This window comes from Spermophilus citellus (assembly GCF_964194105.1).
Source record: "Spermophilus citellus genome assembly, chromosome: 6".
NCBI lineage: Eukaryota > Metazoa > Chordata > Mammalia > Rodentia > Sciuridae > Spermophilus > Spermophilus citellus.
In genome coordinates, this window is record NC_138187.1 from 77,647,754 (window position 1) to 77,664,737 (window position 16,984).

General features: G+C 35.7%; 1 protein-coding gene across 2 annotated transcripts in view; it reads right to left on the minus strand.

The window, feature by feature from the left end:
- Positions 1-4,014: 4,014 nt before the first annotated feature.
- NEBL (nebulette) overlaps positions 4,015-16,984 on the minus strand; it is a 346,363-nt gene continuing 333,393 nt past the window's right edge. Inside the window, exons 28-29 of one of the 2 annotated variants that reach the window (XM_081298828.1) lie at positions 11,368-11,474; positions 4,015-9,563 (exon numbers count right to left, since the gene is read on the minus strand). In XM_081298828.1, coding sequence (XP_081154954.1) covers positions 9,387-9,563; positions 11,368-11,474 — 284 coding nt within the window. In that variant the 3' untranslated portion in view covers positions 4,015-9,386. The remainder of the gene's footprint in view (positions 9,564-11,367; positions 11,475-16,984) is intronic. The other variant, XM_081298827.1, reaches the window with a different exon arrangement.

A 16,984-nucleotide genomic window follows, 5' to 3' on the forward strand; every position in this document is an offset into this window, starting at 1 on the left:
AGTCACACATAATGAGTCTCTACAACAGGTTTTCAGTTCCCTCAATCCCACCAAGATTAACATAACCAGTGGGAATATGGTATATGTACACGTATACACACCCCCCAAAAAGCATTCCACAACAAGTATCTTATTAGGCACTGAGTAGGGGAATCAGGCCCAAATATTATCAGTGTTTAAATGGCCCAAAGAAAAGGGTGCAAATGTACTGTCAGACTTACAAAGAAGGTGGATATTCAAAATTCTTGCTAGAGTTCTCCAAACAAAGCTATGAGCTACCTCAGAGCAAGGTTGTATTCTAAATTAATACCAACGGTTTTCTTGCATTGTGAATAATTTTTCCCTGCATTGCTCAGTTAATGTGGCATAACCAACTCAGATCACATATTAGATGGGAATGACAATCCCTGAATCCGTGAAGTCTAAACCAGGACATAATAGCATTTTAATCAAAGGCTACACTGCAGACAGTGCTACGATAAGCTCCAGTAAGTACCTTCTGAAAATATTCAGGGAGAAAGTAAAGATACAGGGAAACTGATGGAATAACCAATTATCCAAATAAGGAAGTATTCCATCTCTGTGAAACTTTGTATAATTAATTCTGCAGCCTGCCGAGTGTTTTTCCAGTGGGAAAAGTCGTAATTAGAATAATAAAAGGGTAAGTGTCCACCAAAATTTATGCACATGCAAATCCTGACTATTGTCCACTGGTAATTTAATTTTGTGAAAAATACAAAAACTTGCTGTTGCTGTTTAAGACTTGAGAGAAGGTGGGGCATTTCCACCCCATTCACTGCTGGTGACTAAATTTTCCCATGTGTCCAAAGCCAAAATGGACTTGAGCTGTTTGCTCTTAGAGCTCAGTTCAAGCTATAATAGCTCAGAGGTCTTCCAGGAGCTGCCTCCCCTCCACCCTGCCCCAGTCTACACTTCACTCCTTCCCAGCTCCAAGAACTCAGGACGCTCCCTTTCATTCCCTCTCTTAAACCGTAATTAAGCAATCAATTGAAGAAACACATAATTAGTTGTTTAATATCAGTCTTCCCCAGCAGTAAGAATGCTTGATGAGGAAAGTTCCTTTGTTCTGTTCCCTGAATGGAGTAAACATGGAATATATGGTGAATGAATAAATTGCAGCTACTGCTTCTTCCACCTTAATCAAGAGATATCACTGCAAAAAGTTCAGCTTTCATCTGGTAACACCAAAGCTACAACACTCTCTTAGGTGGCCCCAGCCATTTCCTTCTTCTTTACAAGCATCTAGAAATCAATGAAGAGATTCTCTAAGTTCTCAAATTGTTTCTTTGCATGTACCTACAAGTGAATGTTAAATCCATTTGATTTTAATTATTGATACCAAACACAGGGCCAAGGAAATCACCTTCAAACTACTAACTGAAATCACTTTCTGGGGAGCAGGAGGAATAGGGAAAAATATAAGTACTCTGAATTAGACAAAGGGGGGGTAAAGGGAAAGGGAATGGGAATAGGAAAGACAGTAGAATGAATGTGACATTACTATCCTATGTGCATATATGATTATACAACCAATGTAATCTACATCATGAACAAACAGAAGAATGAGGTTATGCTTCATATATGTAGAATATGTCAAAATATATTCTACCATTATTTATAACTAATAAGAACAACAACAACAAGAAAATCAAAGGGAGGTCAGTAGAGAAAAGTGACCATAGAATGGGAGGTAGGGAGGGAGTGGGGAAGTGCTCAGGAGTAAGATTGGCCAAATTATATTGTTACATTTTGTGCATGTATGTATAAATAACAACAAATCCCATCATTATGTGCGACTATTATGCTGTGCACCGATAAAAAAAAAAATGTGGAAAGAGGAAAATAAATTTTAAGTAAGATAACACACACACACAAAAATAAAACTTCATCAACAGTAAAAAATTTGATGTCAACCCAGGTGACATTTTAACTGAGATAATGCAACTGGTCTTTCAGTCACATTTGCTATCATTTCCTTGGGAGGACCCGGTGCACATCTTTTCAACATTTGGGAAATTTCTTCCTTGTCAAGTTATTTCATCTGTCAAATACTAAAACATAAAACCTATAGCTTGTGACAATGGATATACAGGGGCTTTGTTGGCCAAGTTTCTGAAATGACAAGGCAGAGAAGCCCTCAAAGACACCTAAAAGAAGAGAAGGTTTATGTACAAAAAAGGAAAGAAATGTACGTAGCGATTGGCCTCACAAGGGGGCCCTGTGGACATAGGATGCCACGTGGGCACTTCCTGAGCAGCAGGAATTGGTGGCTCTAAGAAGGACCCACCATTAACGAGACTCCATTTCCTCCCATCGTTCCACAGCCCTGCCACTGACGATCACCTACTTGATATTTTCCTGTGTCTTCTCTAAATATCTCTCCCCATCTCCCAGCTTTTTCTCACTCAAAATTTCCGCTCCATCGCAGATGGTGTTTCCTTCTGTTTTTCTCTATGTCTCTCAGTTCTTAATAATATAACCACTTAACCAACCTGTGCTGAATATTGAACTCAAGTCTCTTGCGAGAGATCTGGACAGGCTCAGGCACCCTTGCCCCTGAGCCACATTTATCTAGTCAACTGTGACCAGAGAAGTGATATGGTGTGGGATAGAACCTGGCTATTCCTACCTAAGGAACATTAATTTGGGTCACACGGCCTTGGACAGCAACCTCCCCCCAGAAACAGGCAAGAAGGGTGGCAATCCTGAAGTAAGAATCACAAACGAGTTCATTGGCAGATCAATCTGATAACTAAAGTTCCCTGTTGTCCCAAAAGGAAGTTTAAGGAGTTCAGATTCTGCTCATTTCTCTATTTAAGTCTACTATTTTCTTTTATGTTCACTACTCCAAGGGGAGGGGGGGGGGGAAGCCACAAAGATCAAAATGCCATGATATAAACACAAAAATCAGCAACTAGGTCCTTTGTTCTAATATTGACTTTTTACCCTTTAAATCCATTTCCTCATTCTATTTTTTCATCCAAATTTTACTGCTTCCAAATACAAATATAATAGACAAAGGCCTGAGAACTTTTCTTGGAACTACAGAAAAAAAAAAATTGAAGTTCACCCTTGGACCATGTCCAGTTTTCTGCCATCACAAAACCCTTACTCAAACTCTCTGAGTAGGAGAAGCAGATTACATAAACAAAGGATCAAAACTTTCCTTTTATCTACTTTTCAATTCGTTATGTCTGAGGATTTTTGTAGAACACTGTTTTGGTAGGTTTCTGGTGATCATTCACCATCTCAATTACCCAAAACACCAACTTTACAAATTTTTAAGTTAGCACAATAAAGTCATAAACACCGTACATTCTAAACCTAACTTTTTTAAGGTCAGAAAAGCAAAAAAATCTTCTTAAGTTAATTATTTCCTCTGCCACCAGGGTTTCAAAGAGCAAATTTATAATCATGAAAGAAAAAAGTCTTGGAGGCAGAAAAAGATAGGAAATTCTTCAAATAAATAGTAACTGTGCTGCTTTGTAATTTCAAATATCATGAGTCTGATTAATAATACATGAAATAGACAATTCATACTTTTGACATTAAAAAACAGGATATTCAAGAATTGGTTGAAGTGTTTATTCTAAGAGCTGGTGTTATCCATAAAGCTTATTAGTTTACAATTAGTAAGGATTTTGCACCAAAGAGTAACTTTTGCAAAATAATATGATAAGGCTAAGACCTAATCTACTGAAATTTATACGAGGGAAAAAATAGGAACTCACTTTTTCAACTATAGGAAAAATTGGAGGAGGGAAGCAATTATTTAGCAGAGAGATCAGAGTATCTTCCCACTTCATGTATTCAATTTGTGCTTTTTTTTTTTTTTTTTTTTTTTTTTTTTTTTTTTTTTTTTGCTCCAAGCTGTTTCTTTCATCTTACGAATACAAGAAAATTAGAATTGTATTAGTGAGGACATGTGAGGAATTCAATCCTGAAAGAAGTTAACTATAATGATGCATGATTGTAGTACTTTGATATGAAATCAGTAAGATTCTAAGCTTGGAAAAGCACCATATTATTATCACCTAAAACTAAGTTCATTCTGGGGCGGGGAGGGGGGTGTATTTGAAATGACTAGTCCAAACCAGCATTCAGCTTTGATGCAGTCTAATGTGAGTTGTCAAACCTAATACTCAGGCTATAGTCGAGTTCTGTAATGACCCTGTGTCTAGTGACTTGTGCTCCGAGAAACCACGGTGACAGTCAAGAAGTAGAACCATTTTGTTATATCCTGCATTTATTTAAGCAAACCAAATGGGTAATAGGAAATTAATGCATTATAATGTTTTACAAATACAGAAAGAGGACACAGAATATTTAGACCCTAAAGAGAGTGCATGTGAGAACACAGTTCTACCATCAGAGACCACTTGCAGGGACCCATGGCCAACATATACCCGTTTGTCATTTTTATTCTAACATCGTTCAAGTAGTTGCAATAGATTTACTTTGAAACAAGAGATTTACTTTGAAACAGATACTAATACTAAATGAGTATGGTCGGTTTGTGAGTGACTGCACTATACATATTGGAGGCTAGGCTTAATGTGTTATTTCAATGCAGGAGAAAGTATGTCTTATTACACATTTACTGTGACATCCATTGAAATGTGAACTCGTTTGCATAGGTTAGTCCTTTGGGCAGCACGATGTTTCTCTAGTCCACCAAGGCTTAAAGATTCACAGTGTAGAGGAAAAAAACATGATTAAAGCCTTTCTACTAAAATATATTTTAATAGCTGGTGTTAACAATTTGTATAACAAAAGCCAAACTATATTAATAACATCATATCATTCTGTAAGCCCCTTCATTTGAAAACCATTGTTTCCTTCACAACTGTTATACAATCTCAAAGTTAGTACAATCTCACAAATTAATCCACCATAACACTACATATTTTGAAGCAATCAGGAGTCAAGCTACACAATGATTAAATGTGCATTTATATCACAGACCGACAGTTCCACACATAGCATGCCCATTACATACTTGGTGCTGCTTCCAAAATGCTCAGCCATTCATGGTATGGACACTCAGGAATGGGCCTGGGGAGCAGTTTTCTCTTTCTCATTAAAGTGAATCATTCTTAACAACAACTGGATTACAGTATATACTATGCAAACTGGATACCACATATCAAACACAAAAGAGCCTATGAAATTCCCATGAATATACTGAAGTAATATGGACAACCAGTTTTGTGCCAGGGATCCTTCCAGGTTTGTGGATTCCAGGAGTCTAAGCTTCATGGAATGATGACCATAAAAAAAAACATGAAAGAATCATACAATGTCTTGACTTTTTTGATCATCAATAGTTGCTCAAAAGGGTCTTAAAGGGCATGGAATACTTCAGAAAGAGATTCTCATTTCAGCATTCTTAAGTTAGTTTACCTAGCTTCTTACTTAGCTAAAGTTTTATCATCATCATGTTATATGACCCAAAACAACCCCTGTCTAGTCACTTTTAGATTATCAGATGCAAAGGTATAATTAACTTATGGAGTTCATCTCATGTAGTGAATTCGGTCTCATAATATAATCATTCTATCTTACAATAGATATTTTAAATCCCCAAATTAGCATTTATTACATCTTAACTATATATAAATCCACAAAGAACATTTCAGAAATAGATAGCAGAAGTCAGCATTTTATAAAGTTCTAAACCTTTAAAGGCAAAATACAATCAGCTACCACCTTTAATATCTGTTAGGAGCATCCCACTTCCCCACCACAAAAATACCAATCATATAATAAAATATTACTATAGAATAGGCAGAAGCTTGCTTGCTTGGTTTTCTTTCTAAGATCATAATGGATAAACAAGGGCAATTAAGAAGGCACCTTTTTTATGTATCTGAATTATGATTTTGGTATAAACCACATCCACTTTCTATGTGGATGTGCTATTGAAGATCACACCCATTTTCTTTATTTTTTCATTAAAAACATTCCATTGGAGATGGATGAACTTGATGTTATATTAATAACATCATATCATTATTGAATTTCCACTCTCTCTTTTGGAAAAAAAAAAATCTTCTTCCTAATTCCCTGAGTGTTGTAAGGCTCAACACTGAGAGGACCAGGAAAGAAAGAATGTAGTAAAACTAGCAGAACCACATCTTCATCATCTTCAAGCTATGTAGGTAGGAGCAAGAGAGGGGCTGGTCTAATCTCAACCATATTCATACAAGGTGCTTAAAGAAACTGTGCTTCCAAGTTCCTGTGTGGTCTGGAGGTTGGGAGGCATGGTAAGATGCAGGCCTCTTTGGAGGACTGACAACCAGATAAATATTTCAAACTGGGCTATGCTGCAGATGTGCAAACAATAACAAGGAGACATGAAGAACTCACTTTGCCATAGGTTAGACAGCTTTCTAGAGAACAAGAATTAGTAAATAAAACCACATGTACTACAAATACTTATCAACAAAAGCAATATATTCTGTTGCTATCCTTTTCTCAAGACAAATATGATCCATAAACAGCTTTGTTTTCAGAAACTTTTTAAAAGTGTATCAAACTTTCCTTGTGCTTTTTTCAGGCTTGAGGGCACACTAAACTTAGGAATCGGGTGCATGCTGTCTGTGCTTAGCACTTACATAGCCTTCTTTAACTTGATTTTTAAAAGATGCATTTTAGAAATTTCCCTTAGCTGTGTTACTTATGAGATATCTGCTGCCAAATTAAAGATGGGCAGGAGGCATATGGAAAGTAGAAAAGTTGTTCGAGAATGTAGCTTTTTTAAAAAATGAGGCTGTAAACGTAGCAATTTGGTATTATGTTGCTTATATTCTGCTGAGATGCTTAATATCCTCACAAGCGTTAGTAACAATACCATTATCGAATTTTAATCTCAAAAGCGTGCAATATCTTGTTCTGCCTCAGTCTTTATTGAAAATAACTGCCCTTTAGCTGAATTCTGATCAGATCTTAATTCCTAGAGTCTTGAAGCAGAAACATCTTGCTATGCAAACATTATATGCAGCTTAAAATTTTAGAACACTTATTCCACATGTACTGACTTCTACATTTAATGAATCTGATTTTAAAGTCAATGGATAAGAAAAACATAAAACATCAAACTATTACTTTATGGTAACTTTCCTGATGACAAGTAATATTTTAAGTTAGTTTCTTTGAGCTTCCTAATATATGTGCTATTTACTAAAAATTGTACCTGTTCTGCCATATTAAGTCCGAAATTTAATCAGTGGCTATTCTTTTTTTTTTTTTTTTAATGATCACCAAAAAGGAGGAAAAAAATTTTTAAAAAAGAGGTCCACCTGGGCGAAACTTAAAGACATACTTAATCTAATCAAATTAAGCAGGCTTATTGCCCTTGGTTTTAATGCACAGATTTTTGCAAAATTATTGCAAGTTCAGTTGTCTTTGTGCATTTCTATACAAGACAGAAAAAACAGATACAGAGTTTAATCAGTTTAATTATGACTGGCCATTTGAATGACAGAAAATCAGTTGAACTGGCTATCTGGTAATCTGTAAACTTCTTCTAAATACCTCAAGATCTTTGCCTGAATTTTTCTCTTTTAAATTGCATATTAATGTCATGTAGAAACAGCTTTAGTGCAATAAAGCTTATTTTGATCTTTTAATGTTTAAAAAAAGGGGAAACTATAGATTTTCCAAAATATGTGCTAACTCTTCCAAGGTGCTAAGGAACCAGCTTTGGCCTCTAGACTAGTAAACATTCAAGAAAAGTTGTTTTATAGGTTGTTTTGTTAATTTCCTCGAATATATCAAATAATATGTCCTCAATGCCCATACACTTTATTTTTGTAATTTCATTTTTTTTTTCAGTTTCTCACAACTATAGAGTCAGATTCTACACAAATGCTACCCTGTTGCAAGTCACAATAAAGGGCACAATCAGAAAAACACAGAATTGTCAACAGACACCAAACTCTTGGTGACCTTGACCGCAAGCTCCAGGAGAAATTCCAAGACCCACCAGCAAAGGTTACACTTGTGGCTGTGAATCTAGCAAATGCCTGAAAAGTCACCCAAAACATGCCAACCATGCCTTTTTTTCAGTAGACAAACTGTTTGGCTTGTACTGAAAAATCTCTGATGACATTCCTATGAATGTGATTTAGAAAATAAAAAATCACAGAGTGGAAAGAAAGTCTTTTTGATTAACCAGTCTTAATGGCTAGAGTCCCATTCCAGAATTTGAAGACCATTTTCCAAAATAAGAAAACCAGACCATCTCTATATGGAGTTGGTAACTTTTGTTTGCTGGGGTTTTCCTAGTACACTCTATATGCCATTTTTTTCCACTAGATTCTATTAAGTTTTCTTCACTTTTAAATCAACAGCAGCATTAAGTTAATGAAAGCCGTTCAATAAATACCTAAATCACTTATTTATTAGAGTATACATCTAATTTCCTAAGGTGTAAATCCTTCAAAACTACAGTGCAATACAGCAGGAAAATCTCAAGCAACTTCTCAAAATATGTTTTTCTGATGCGCTGGCAGCTACAGGGGAGGGCTTTGGATATCAGCCACACTGTTTGCTTTTAACAGGAATGGGCAGTGCAGCTGTCTATGATACAGAAACTTGAACCTACGTGACATGCAACAGGGTAAACACTACTAGGGAAATAATACAGATGACATGAATCTTTGCCCTTTACAGAGTAGCTGTGAAGTTATTTGGTCCTGATGTTCTGTGGAACGGGGCGGTACTTGAGTCCACAGAATGTAAATGAGGAGTAGGATATGCCTTGGTACAAAGGAGAAATAAACAGATCCCAGTCAGCCTTGGGATCCAGGAAATTTCCTGTTGGGTCCCTAAGGCTACTAGTCAATAAAATTTTAAGCAGGCTATCATTCTGCCACTGCTTACATTTATTATAGTAGGCAATTTTCAGTTGAACTGGAAATTGCCTAATGACTCAAAAGCTAAATGGTTTTTAAATTATTGGCTGTGTTACTGAGTTGAGAATTGGCTTCTGGTGATTTCCAAAGTGACAGCTAAGAAGTTTCACACACTCATTACATGGAAGGGACAATCAACATCTCTATTAAAGTCTACAAAAATACATTTCCCAGAAGGGTTCAATCGCCAATCAAAGGAAACCACAAACACAATTAGCAGCACCAGGTCTCCAGACAGTAATGACTTTTGTTTACAGGAATTACTGAATATGCTGCTCTCCTCAGCCAAAATTCACTCCTCCTTCCTGGTACCTGTGTGTCTAATTGTCAAAGTAAGGATACATTGTTGTAAAATAATTGCCAAGTTGCTTAAAAGTGTCTTCTATCTTTTAAAAAGATTGGGTTTAAGATACATTAGAATAAAGCTCAAAGGGCAAGGAGAAGGAATTAATTCACAAACTCGATGTAATTTGCTGGGAGCATGCCCGTTCTCCCAGTTCTCTGCACTGTGCCATACATCCAGCCGTCATCGATGGGCTGCACGTTGACGATGTAGTCGCCATCTCGGAAGGAGACCTCATCCTCATCCTGGGCACTGTAATCGTACATAGCTCGGTAGGTCCTCTGAGGAAGCAAGAAGGAATGACACAATGAGTACCAGGACTGTCACAGACACACATGCTAGCCCCAGCAGACGCTCCCACACATAGAGCAAGACCAGGAAGGACTTCCAGGATGTCGGATTGGGGAAATCTGTAAACCAGAGTCTAACATCTAATTGTGTTGATCTTCACTTTATCAGTCTAAGAGGAAGGGGGGGACTTAACATTGGAAGGTCGGAGCAGAGATAAAGACAACAGAATAGCTAGAAAAGACAGTGAGGAAAGACAATCATCATCATCATCATCTAGCCTGTCAAAGGTAGGCTTTGAAACAATAAAGCTGACTTCCCCAGTTTCAGATGGTCTCAGAAACTAGATTATGTAGATTCTCCCTGTTCCATAGACTCCAGACGACAAACCGACCAAAACAGCAGACAGGCCCTGAACCCACTGTCCCTCTGCTACTGATCTCTCCTAATAGAGTCAAGGAATCTTTCCTAAATAGGTAATAAGAAGTTTTGTTTTCCTTTTTTTAAAAAAAAAAAATGTAAAACAAACTTTTTAAAAAATTATATACTCCCTTTACAGTTTTTTTTTAATCACAGTGATAGAAACATAGTAATAAAAATGTTCTGAATATGGAGGTACATATAACTAAATCCTTATTATAATGAGGAATTTTGAGTATTCCTGTACTCATTTTTAACAATAAGAATTTAGCTAATATTAACCACCAGAAAATCTCAAAAACAGCATTCATGGGCTGAGGAAACCAGCTGGGACATCAAGACGCTTGTACCAATTATCTTACAGTTAGAAAAGTGGCCTGTTCCTAAGTGTTTGACAAAGGCCAAGGGACTATGATGGGGCTGGGAAAAGCCATTTCAGTATGAGAGGCCAAGCATAACTCGATGACCTCAAGTACTGCTTCCAAACTTGACACTGAAATAATCTATCAAGATTTCAAGATTTCTGATGGCCGGGCGTGGTGGTGCATGGCTGTAATCCCAGCAGCTCAGGAGGCTGAGGCAGGAGGATCTTTAGTTCAAAGTCAGCCTCAGCAATCTCGAGGTGTCAAGCAACTCAATGAGTCCCTGTCTCTAATAAAATACAAAATAGGGCTAGAGATGTGGCTTAATGGTCAATTCCCAGTAATTGATGTTCATCAATTACCCAAGTTCAATCCCCACTACTCCACATCCCGCAAAAAAAAATAAATAAATAAAAATAAAGATTTCAAGATTTTCAACAGGGGGATTTGAAGACTTTTTTCCTCCAAAAATACATCTTTAATTGACACATAGTAATTTTACAAATTTATGGGCTACAGTGCAGAATTTTGAAGCATGTCTACAATGCATCATGATCAGATCAGGGTAACTGGCAGATCTATCACCCCAGACATTTATCAATTCTTTGTGTTGGGAACATTCAAAATCCTATTAGCTACTTTAGTAGCATTATATCAGCTCCATGGCCATCTTGATGATCATCAAGGTTAACTCATTAATATGACCATTAAATATTTGTACCTTTTTAGTCCTAAATGAAGATTATAATTGACTAATACCAATCATGATCACATTAAGATGTCTAACTAATAGATTTCTTGTACGTTTGATTATTTCATACAATGCCTACTAATGCCTTCCTTTCTGAAAGCTTTACCTATATATTTTTGGCTTTCCTTTGAAAGAGTTGTGTAAATGGCAACATGTCACCATTGATCTTCAATGTTCCATAAGCATTTCAAATGTATTCCATATGCATTTGTATTTTTGAGGTAAAATGGGAAGACCAGGTAGGAACACTTTAATGACACTTACTAGATTTGGTGAGTGCTGCATAGACCTCATGGATGACACACTGGTCTGGTGCATGTACCCGTAGCCTTGGGAATGGCTTTGCTGGTAAGCTCCAGGGAGAACAGGCGCTGCACATGAAACACACACACAGATTCCACAGAGTTAGCTTCAAAACACCCCTCCCCAACGAACCCTCAAAGAGGCTTCATGCTCTGCTAGAAGCTTCAGAAAACAAATGCTTTTGGCAGTGTCATGTGAAATTTGAGTAGCAGTGTTATAAGCAATCTCTTGATTAGTCCAAATCTCAGTAATTAAGGACATTTGTTTTAAAAAAAATCAGTTAAGCATGCAGTAAATTATATTTTAAATATTTTATTACTCTTATACATACTATGTTAAAATGATGTAAACACAAAACAAAAATTTCCCATAATACCTTAACAAAATCATGTTTTTATTTGTACATATCATTTTTTAGGCATTTTCCAAAATAAAAATAAGAATGTTAAAGGAATTTAATTGGTTTGCCAAACCAATGGTAGAATATCAATATTTTCAGAGTGATTCTCATATAATGGATACTTTCAATATTAAGATATACAGCTGAATGTTACTTTAACAAACATGATAAACAAAACATATGTTTAGCGATGTATGACTATTCATTACAAAGTTTATACCCTTTAAAGAAAACTTTATATAGAATACATGAATTCTCCTTTTTGACTATAAGTCATGACTAAGTAAGTTATTTGAGTATTTTTTTTTTTACTAAAGCCTGAGGAACAAGACCACTTAAAGAATTTCATACACATTATCTATGTTTAAAAAAGAAAAAGTATTTGCCAGGCATGATGGTGCACATCTGTAATCTCAGTGACTCAGGAGGCTGAGGCAGGAAGATCGCAAGTTCAAGACCACCCTCAGCAATTCAGCAAGACCCTAAGCAACTTAGTGAGACCCTGTATCAAAATAAAAACTAATAAGTTTTGGGGATATGTCTCAGTGGCTGAGCACCCTTGAGTTCAATCCCCAGTACCAAACAAACAAACAAACAAAAAGGGATCAAATGAGATTCACTCAGTTTGTGCTGTCCTCACCACCAATTATGGCACTCAAAACACACAGTTTCTGGTTTGAAGAACCCTGAAAAAAAACTCTGATTTCTAGAGAAACCAACACAGAAGTTAGATAAAATCTCAACAAAATCAAAAGACATAGATGCATGTGTTTCTCTGTATATTTAAATATCTGTAACCAGAAAACAGCTATAAATGAAGGTATTTTAGTAGCACGCCCTTCATTATGTTTTGAATAAGTATATATTACATTAATAAAGGTTATACTATATATGTGTTATTAAGATATACAGCTGAATGTTACTTTAACAATTTAACAATATCCCTAATAGTTTGCCACTTTCGTTTAACCAAGTTGCATAGATATAGTAATTGTAATGGGTTGATTTGTTGAAGACAGGTTTTATAATAAAAGAAATCGGCAGATATAATTCTTGGGTGTTATAATACTTTACAAATAAATTTATTCTAATGACACACAAGATCATTGATACTTTAAAGGATCTTACTGATCAGAAAGTTATAAAACCTTGCTTGTGTTCTCCCAATGACAATATTGAATAGGGATTCTTTTACATAGTGTACATTGTAAAGTTATTAAAATAGCATTAAACACCAACTACTTCAAAAAACAGCACTTTTCAGGATTATCAACACAACTTAAATATTTCATGTCAAGAGATGTTAAGGACATTGTCAAAATCCACTCACAATGAACAATCAAGAAATTTCCATAAATATTTAGGTCCCCTTACATAGCTAGGTAGAAGGTCTTCTTTGTGTATTGAAGGCTGGAACATTGACTTTCAACTCTCAGCAAATACTTACTAGCTAATGTGCACACAGCTTCTGCATTGCCTGAAACATAGTAAGTCTCCGTAATGACTGATAATTATAACTGTCCACCATGTTCAAGGCACGCCAGGCATAAGAGAAGTGACAAAGACAACTATCCTGGAGCCAGGATGGTCCTGGGCAACTGGCCCTTTACCCAATTAAGCAAATGGCTCTGGATACTTAGGGCCTTTTCAATGACAAGCATAAATCAATTATTTTAACCATATACCCGGGTCTGACAGTTGTGAACTTGTTTCTAATCATTTAAACTAGTTATTTCTTCATTAATTATTATTTGAATCTATCTACAAATTCTAAAGATTAAATATAAATGCCTCTGTTCATGTACATAAGAAATTAAATTCTAATCCATTGTGATACTAATTAACTATGAACTTTACTTTTTTGGTACAGAGTTAAGGATAAACTGTCTCAAAATATTTTGGAATAAAACTTTCAGGAAAGGACATTGAAAAAAATATGCTAACTCAGAATCTGCGAGATATTTATTTACACAGTTTATAGATCACAATTCCAATTCTGTGCCTATAGGTAGTGACCATTCAAGAATGTTTATTCTTGAATTACATTCTCTAATTTTGGCTTTCAAAAATAGGGTGTATATTCAATGGCTGAAATCTGCCCTTCAAAGGGAAGCAGTAGTTATTGTTATTGAGGAAAGTAAAGAAAGTAATGTGTTAGTCCTCAATAGGTGTGGGTTGGAGAGAGCCAAGAGAGAATTTAGAATGAGACACTGCAGAGTACTTTTATCCATCTAGCCCTTCTGGTTTCTCTTCATGCTTTTATTGATTATTCTTATTTCTCTCCTTGGATGAATTACTTAATAAAAAGTTCCTTTGGGGTTATAAAACTGTGTTATCTACTTTATACCTGGTGCAATAAGAGTTCTTAGGAAGCTCCTATTAGGAGCTGTGAAAAATATAACAGAGAGCCTAGAGGAATCAACTTAGTAAAAACAAATGTCAATGCTAAAAGAGGCAAAATATTGCTTTTCTATAGTTATGCCCCATGGATGTTTTTTTTTTTTTGGAAACAGATAAAACAAGCAAAAGGAAATTTAAAGTGATGGCTTCAAAAATTCAGTTTGTTAAGAATTCAGTTGAAAGATAGTCATTCTACATATGGGATTTCTTCCACGAAATGTAGAATGCAAACTATTTTTCAAAAAGCAAGACATCAGGCTAACTTTGCAACAAACAAGGACATCTTAGAAAAGAGAAAAACACATGGTGTCCTTTCATTAAACTGGTGGTCAGATTTCTTCAGCATTGATATTGAACAAGAAAGGTGCAATGGTATTCCAACCCAAGTGGCTTGAGTTTTGAGAGTTTTATTTCCACAACATCGAAGCCAAAAAAAAAAGAGCTTTCGTTAACCTAAGACAACAATAAAGCTCAGATGTTTGACTCAACTTTCATTTCACATTGGTGAGATCATTGACCAGAGATCTGGAAGCTGATTAAAGCACCAAGCGTTTCAGGCAGTCTTTGGGATGTCTTCCTATTCTTATGAAACCAAAATGTCTCCTCCTAGTGCACAGTAGAATTATTCCCCCCCAAACAGCCCATGTATGTTGCATATATTTTTACATATGTAATTTTGGGGTTTTGGTTTTGTTGTTATTTTTCAGTGCTGGGAGTGAAGCCAAGGCCTCTATCACTGAGCTACACCCCCAGTCCCCAATATCTTCTTTTAAATGTTTATTTTTAAAGTGGAAGGAAATAAAACTAAAATAAAGAAGTGTGTTGATATGAAGATCACAAAATGGAAGGTGAGAAGGGAGGAAGAAAACATTTTTAAGAGGTTTAAGAAATCTGGAACTGGGGCTGGGATTGTGGCTCAGTGGTGGAGCGCTTGCCTAGCACATGTGAGGTACTGGGTTTGATCCTCAGCACCACACAAAAATAAACAGATAAAATGAATATTGTACTCATCTACAACTAAAAACATATTTTTAAAAAATCTGAAACTGAAGAAAAGGAGATCTATACAAATTTACAAGAGATTAAAGTCAGTGGATCAAGGATATGAACCCATAGTAAGAGGAGAGAGTTACCCCCAAAGAGGTTCAATTTGGGGGACACACCCATAGATGGTCAAGGAAGAGAAGAAAGTATCTTTTCACGTGTAAAGTGCTTGTATGTTGCTTTTTAATTATCACAATAACTATCCAAAATAGGTATTGCTCCTAGTTGACATAATAATGAAAAATAACAGAAGTTCAGAAATTAAGCAGGGTGACAACAGAATAATTATTTTTGCTAGGGAAGGCACAGTATAGGTCTCAAGTCATTAAAGACAAGGTGGAAGCCTTAAATGACTACAGAATTCAGTATATGGTCAAAGTCAACTTGTCCAAAAAAAAGTCTTTATTGACTATAAATATAACATGAATTGAGAAAATAAATTGGGGGGGGGGCTTTCTGCCCTTTATTTTTAATATTTAGTATAAGGAAAAAAATCACTCTTGAAAAAATTTCCAATAAAGGATACAGGATCCAACGAAATGATTACCATTATTTTCTAATACCAGTTTTATCAGCTAATATGTGTCAAAGAAATTAATGTTCTGATGTTTTGTTTTGTTTTTAGCACAGAAATCTTTATTTAGACAATCAAAGAGGGACTGCTAAAAGACAAAGTATAAAGGGCTGCTCAATTGAAAGTGAATATTAAACAACAAGATAGATTCTAATTGGATCCCATCTAGTTCATGAGCAAGGTGGCCAAGCTAATTGGTAATAAGATAGTTCCACAATGTGGACTTTTATGCTGAAATATCTCTTAAATATGTCATTGAATTTCATGTCAGAGCTTGAAGTCTTCATGGCAACTAAGTGCCCCCCAAAAGCCATAAATGGGCACTAAAACCATGGAGTTGAACCCTAATCTAAAAGCAAGATTCTATTTCTTAGTCTGAGAGAATTCTTCACACTATAAAAATTTTTCTTTCTCTGAAGAAAACAGAAACAAGCCAAATTACTTCTAGGTTTTAGTTTGTTGGTTTTTAATGACAAGTTATGAATAGATTACTACCTAAGGAACAGGCTTATTGCACGATAAACCAGGAATTAATAGACTTTAACATAAAAATGATATGATCCACAGGTGAGTAAAAACCATCAAGTTTAAAGACACACCTGATCATCACCATAATACAAACTAATTGCTCAATCTTTGGAAATATGTAAAAAATAAAATTCATCATCATTTCATATATTAAATTTTCCACCCCAGCAGGGTCCATGAACCATGTGAAGGAATTGTGGGAAGAAACCTGGATTGAAAGGAAGTTCATTAGTGAGAAATTAGAAGGTTAATATGACCACTCCTGGTAAGACAAGTGCCCCAAGACCCTGAAGAGACGTGGACCCTGCTTCCTAGGAAGCAGATTAGGAGCTGGTCATCATTAAGAAAGGGGGGATGTGAAGACAAAAACATGTCTTTGCAAAATTAAAATTTCTCTCTCAAGCTAATGCTAGATTCCTGACAATTTCCTCCCTCTACAGTACCATATTATTTGTGTTAATTTTCTACTCTTCACTAAATTTCATTACTATATAATCATATAGAATATTACTACTTTATAAAACTAATAAGTTCTTTTAAGATTGCAAATCATTCTTATTATGGTAAAGTGTATATATATATATCATACAATTTGCCATCTGAATCATTTTTAAGTGTATAGTTCGGTGCCA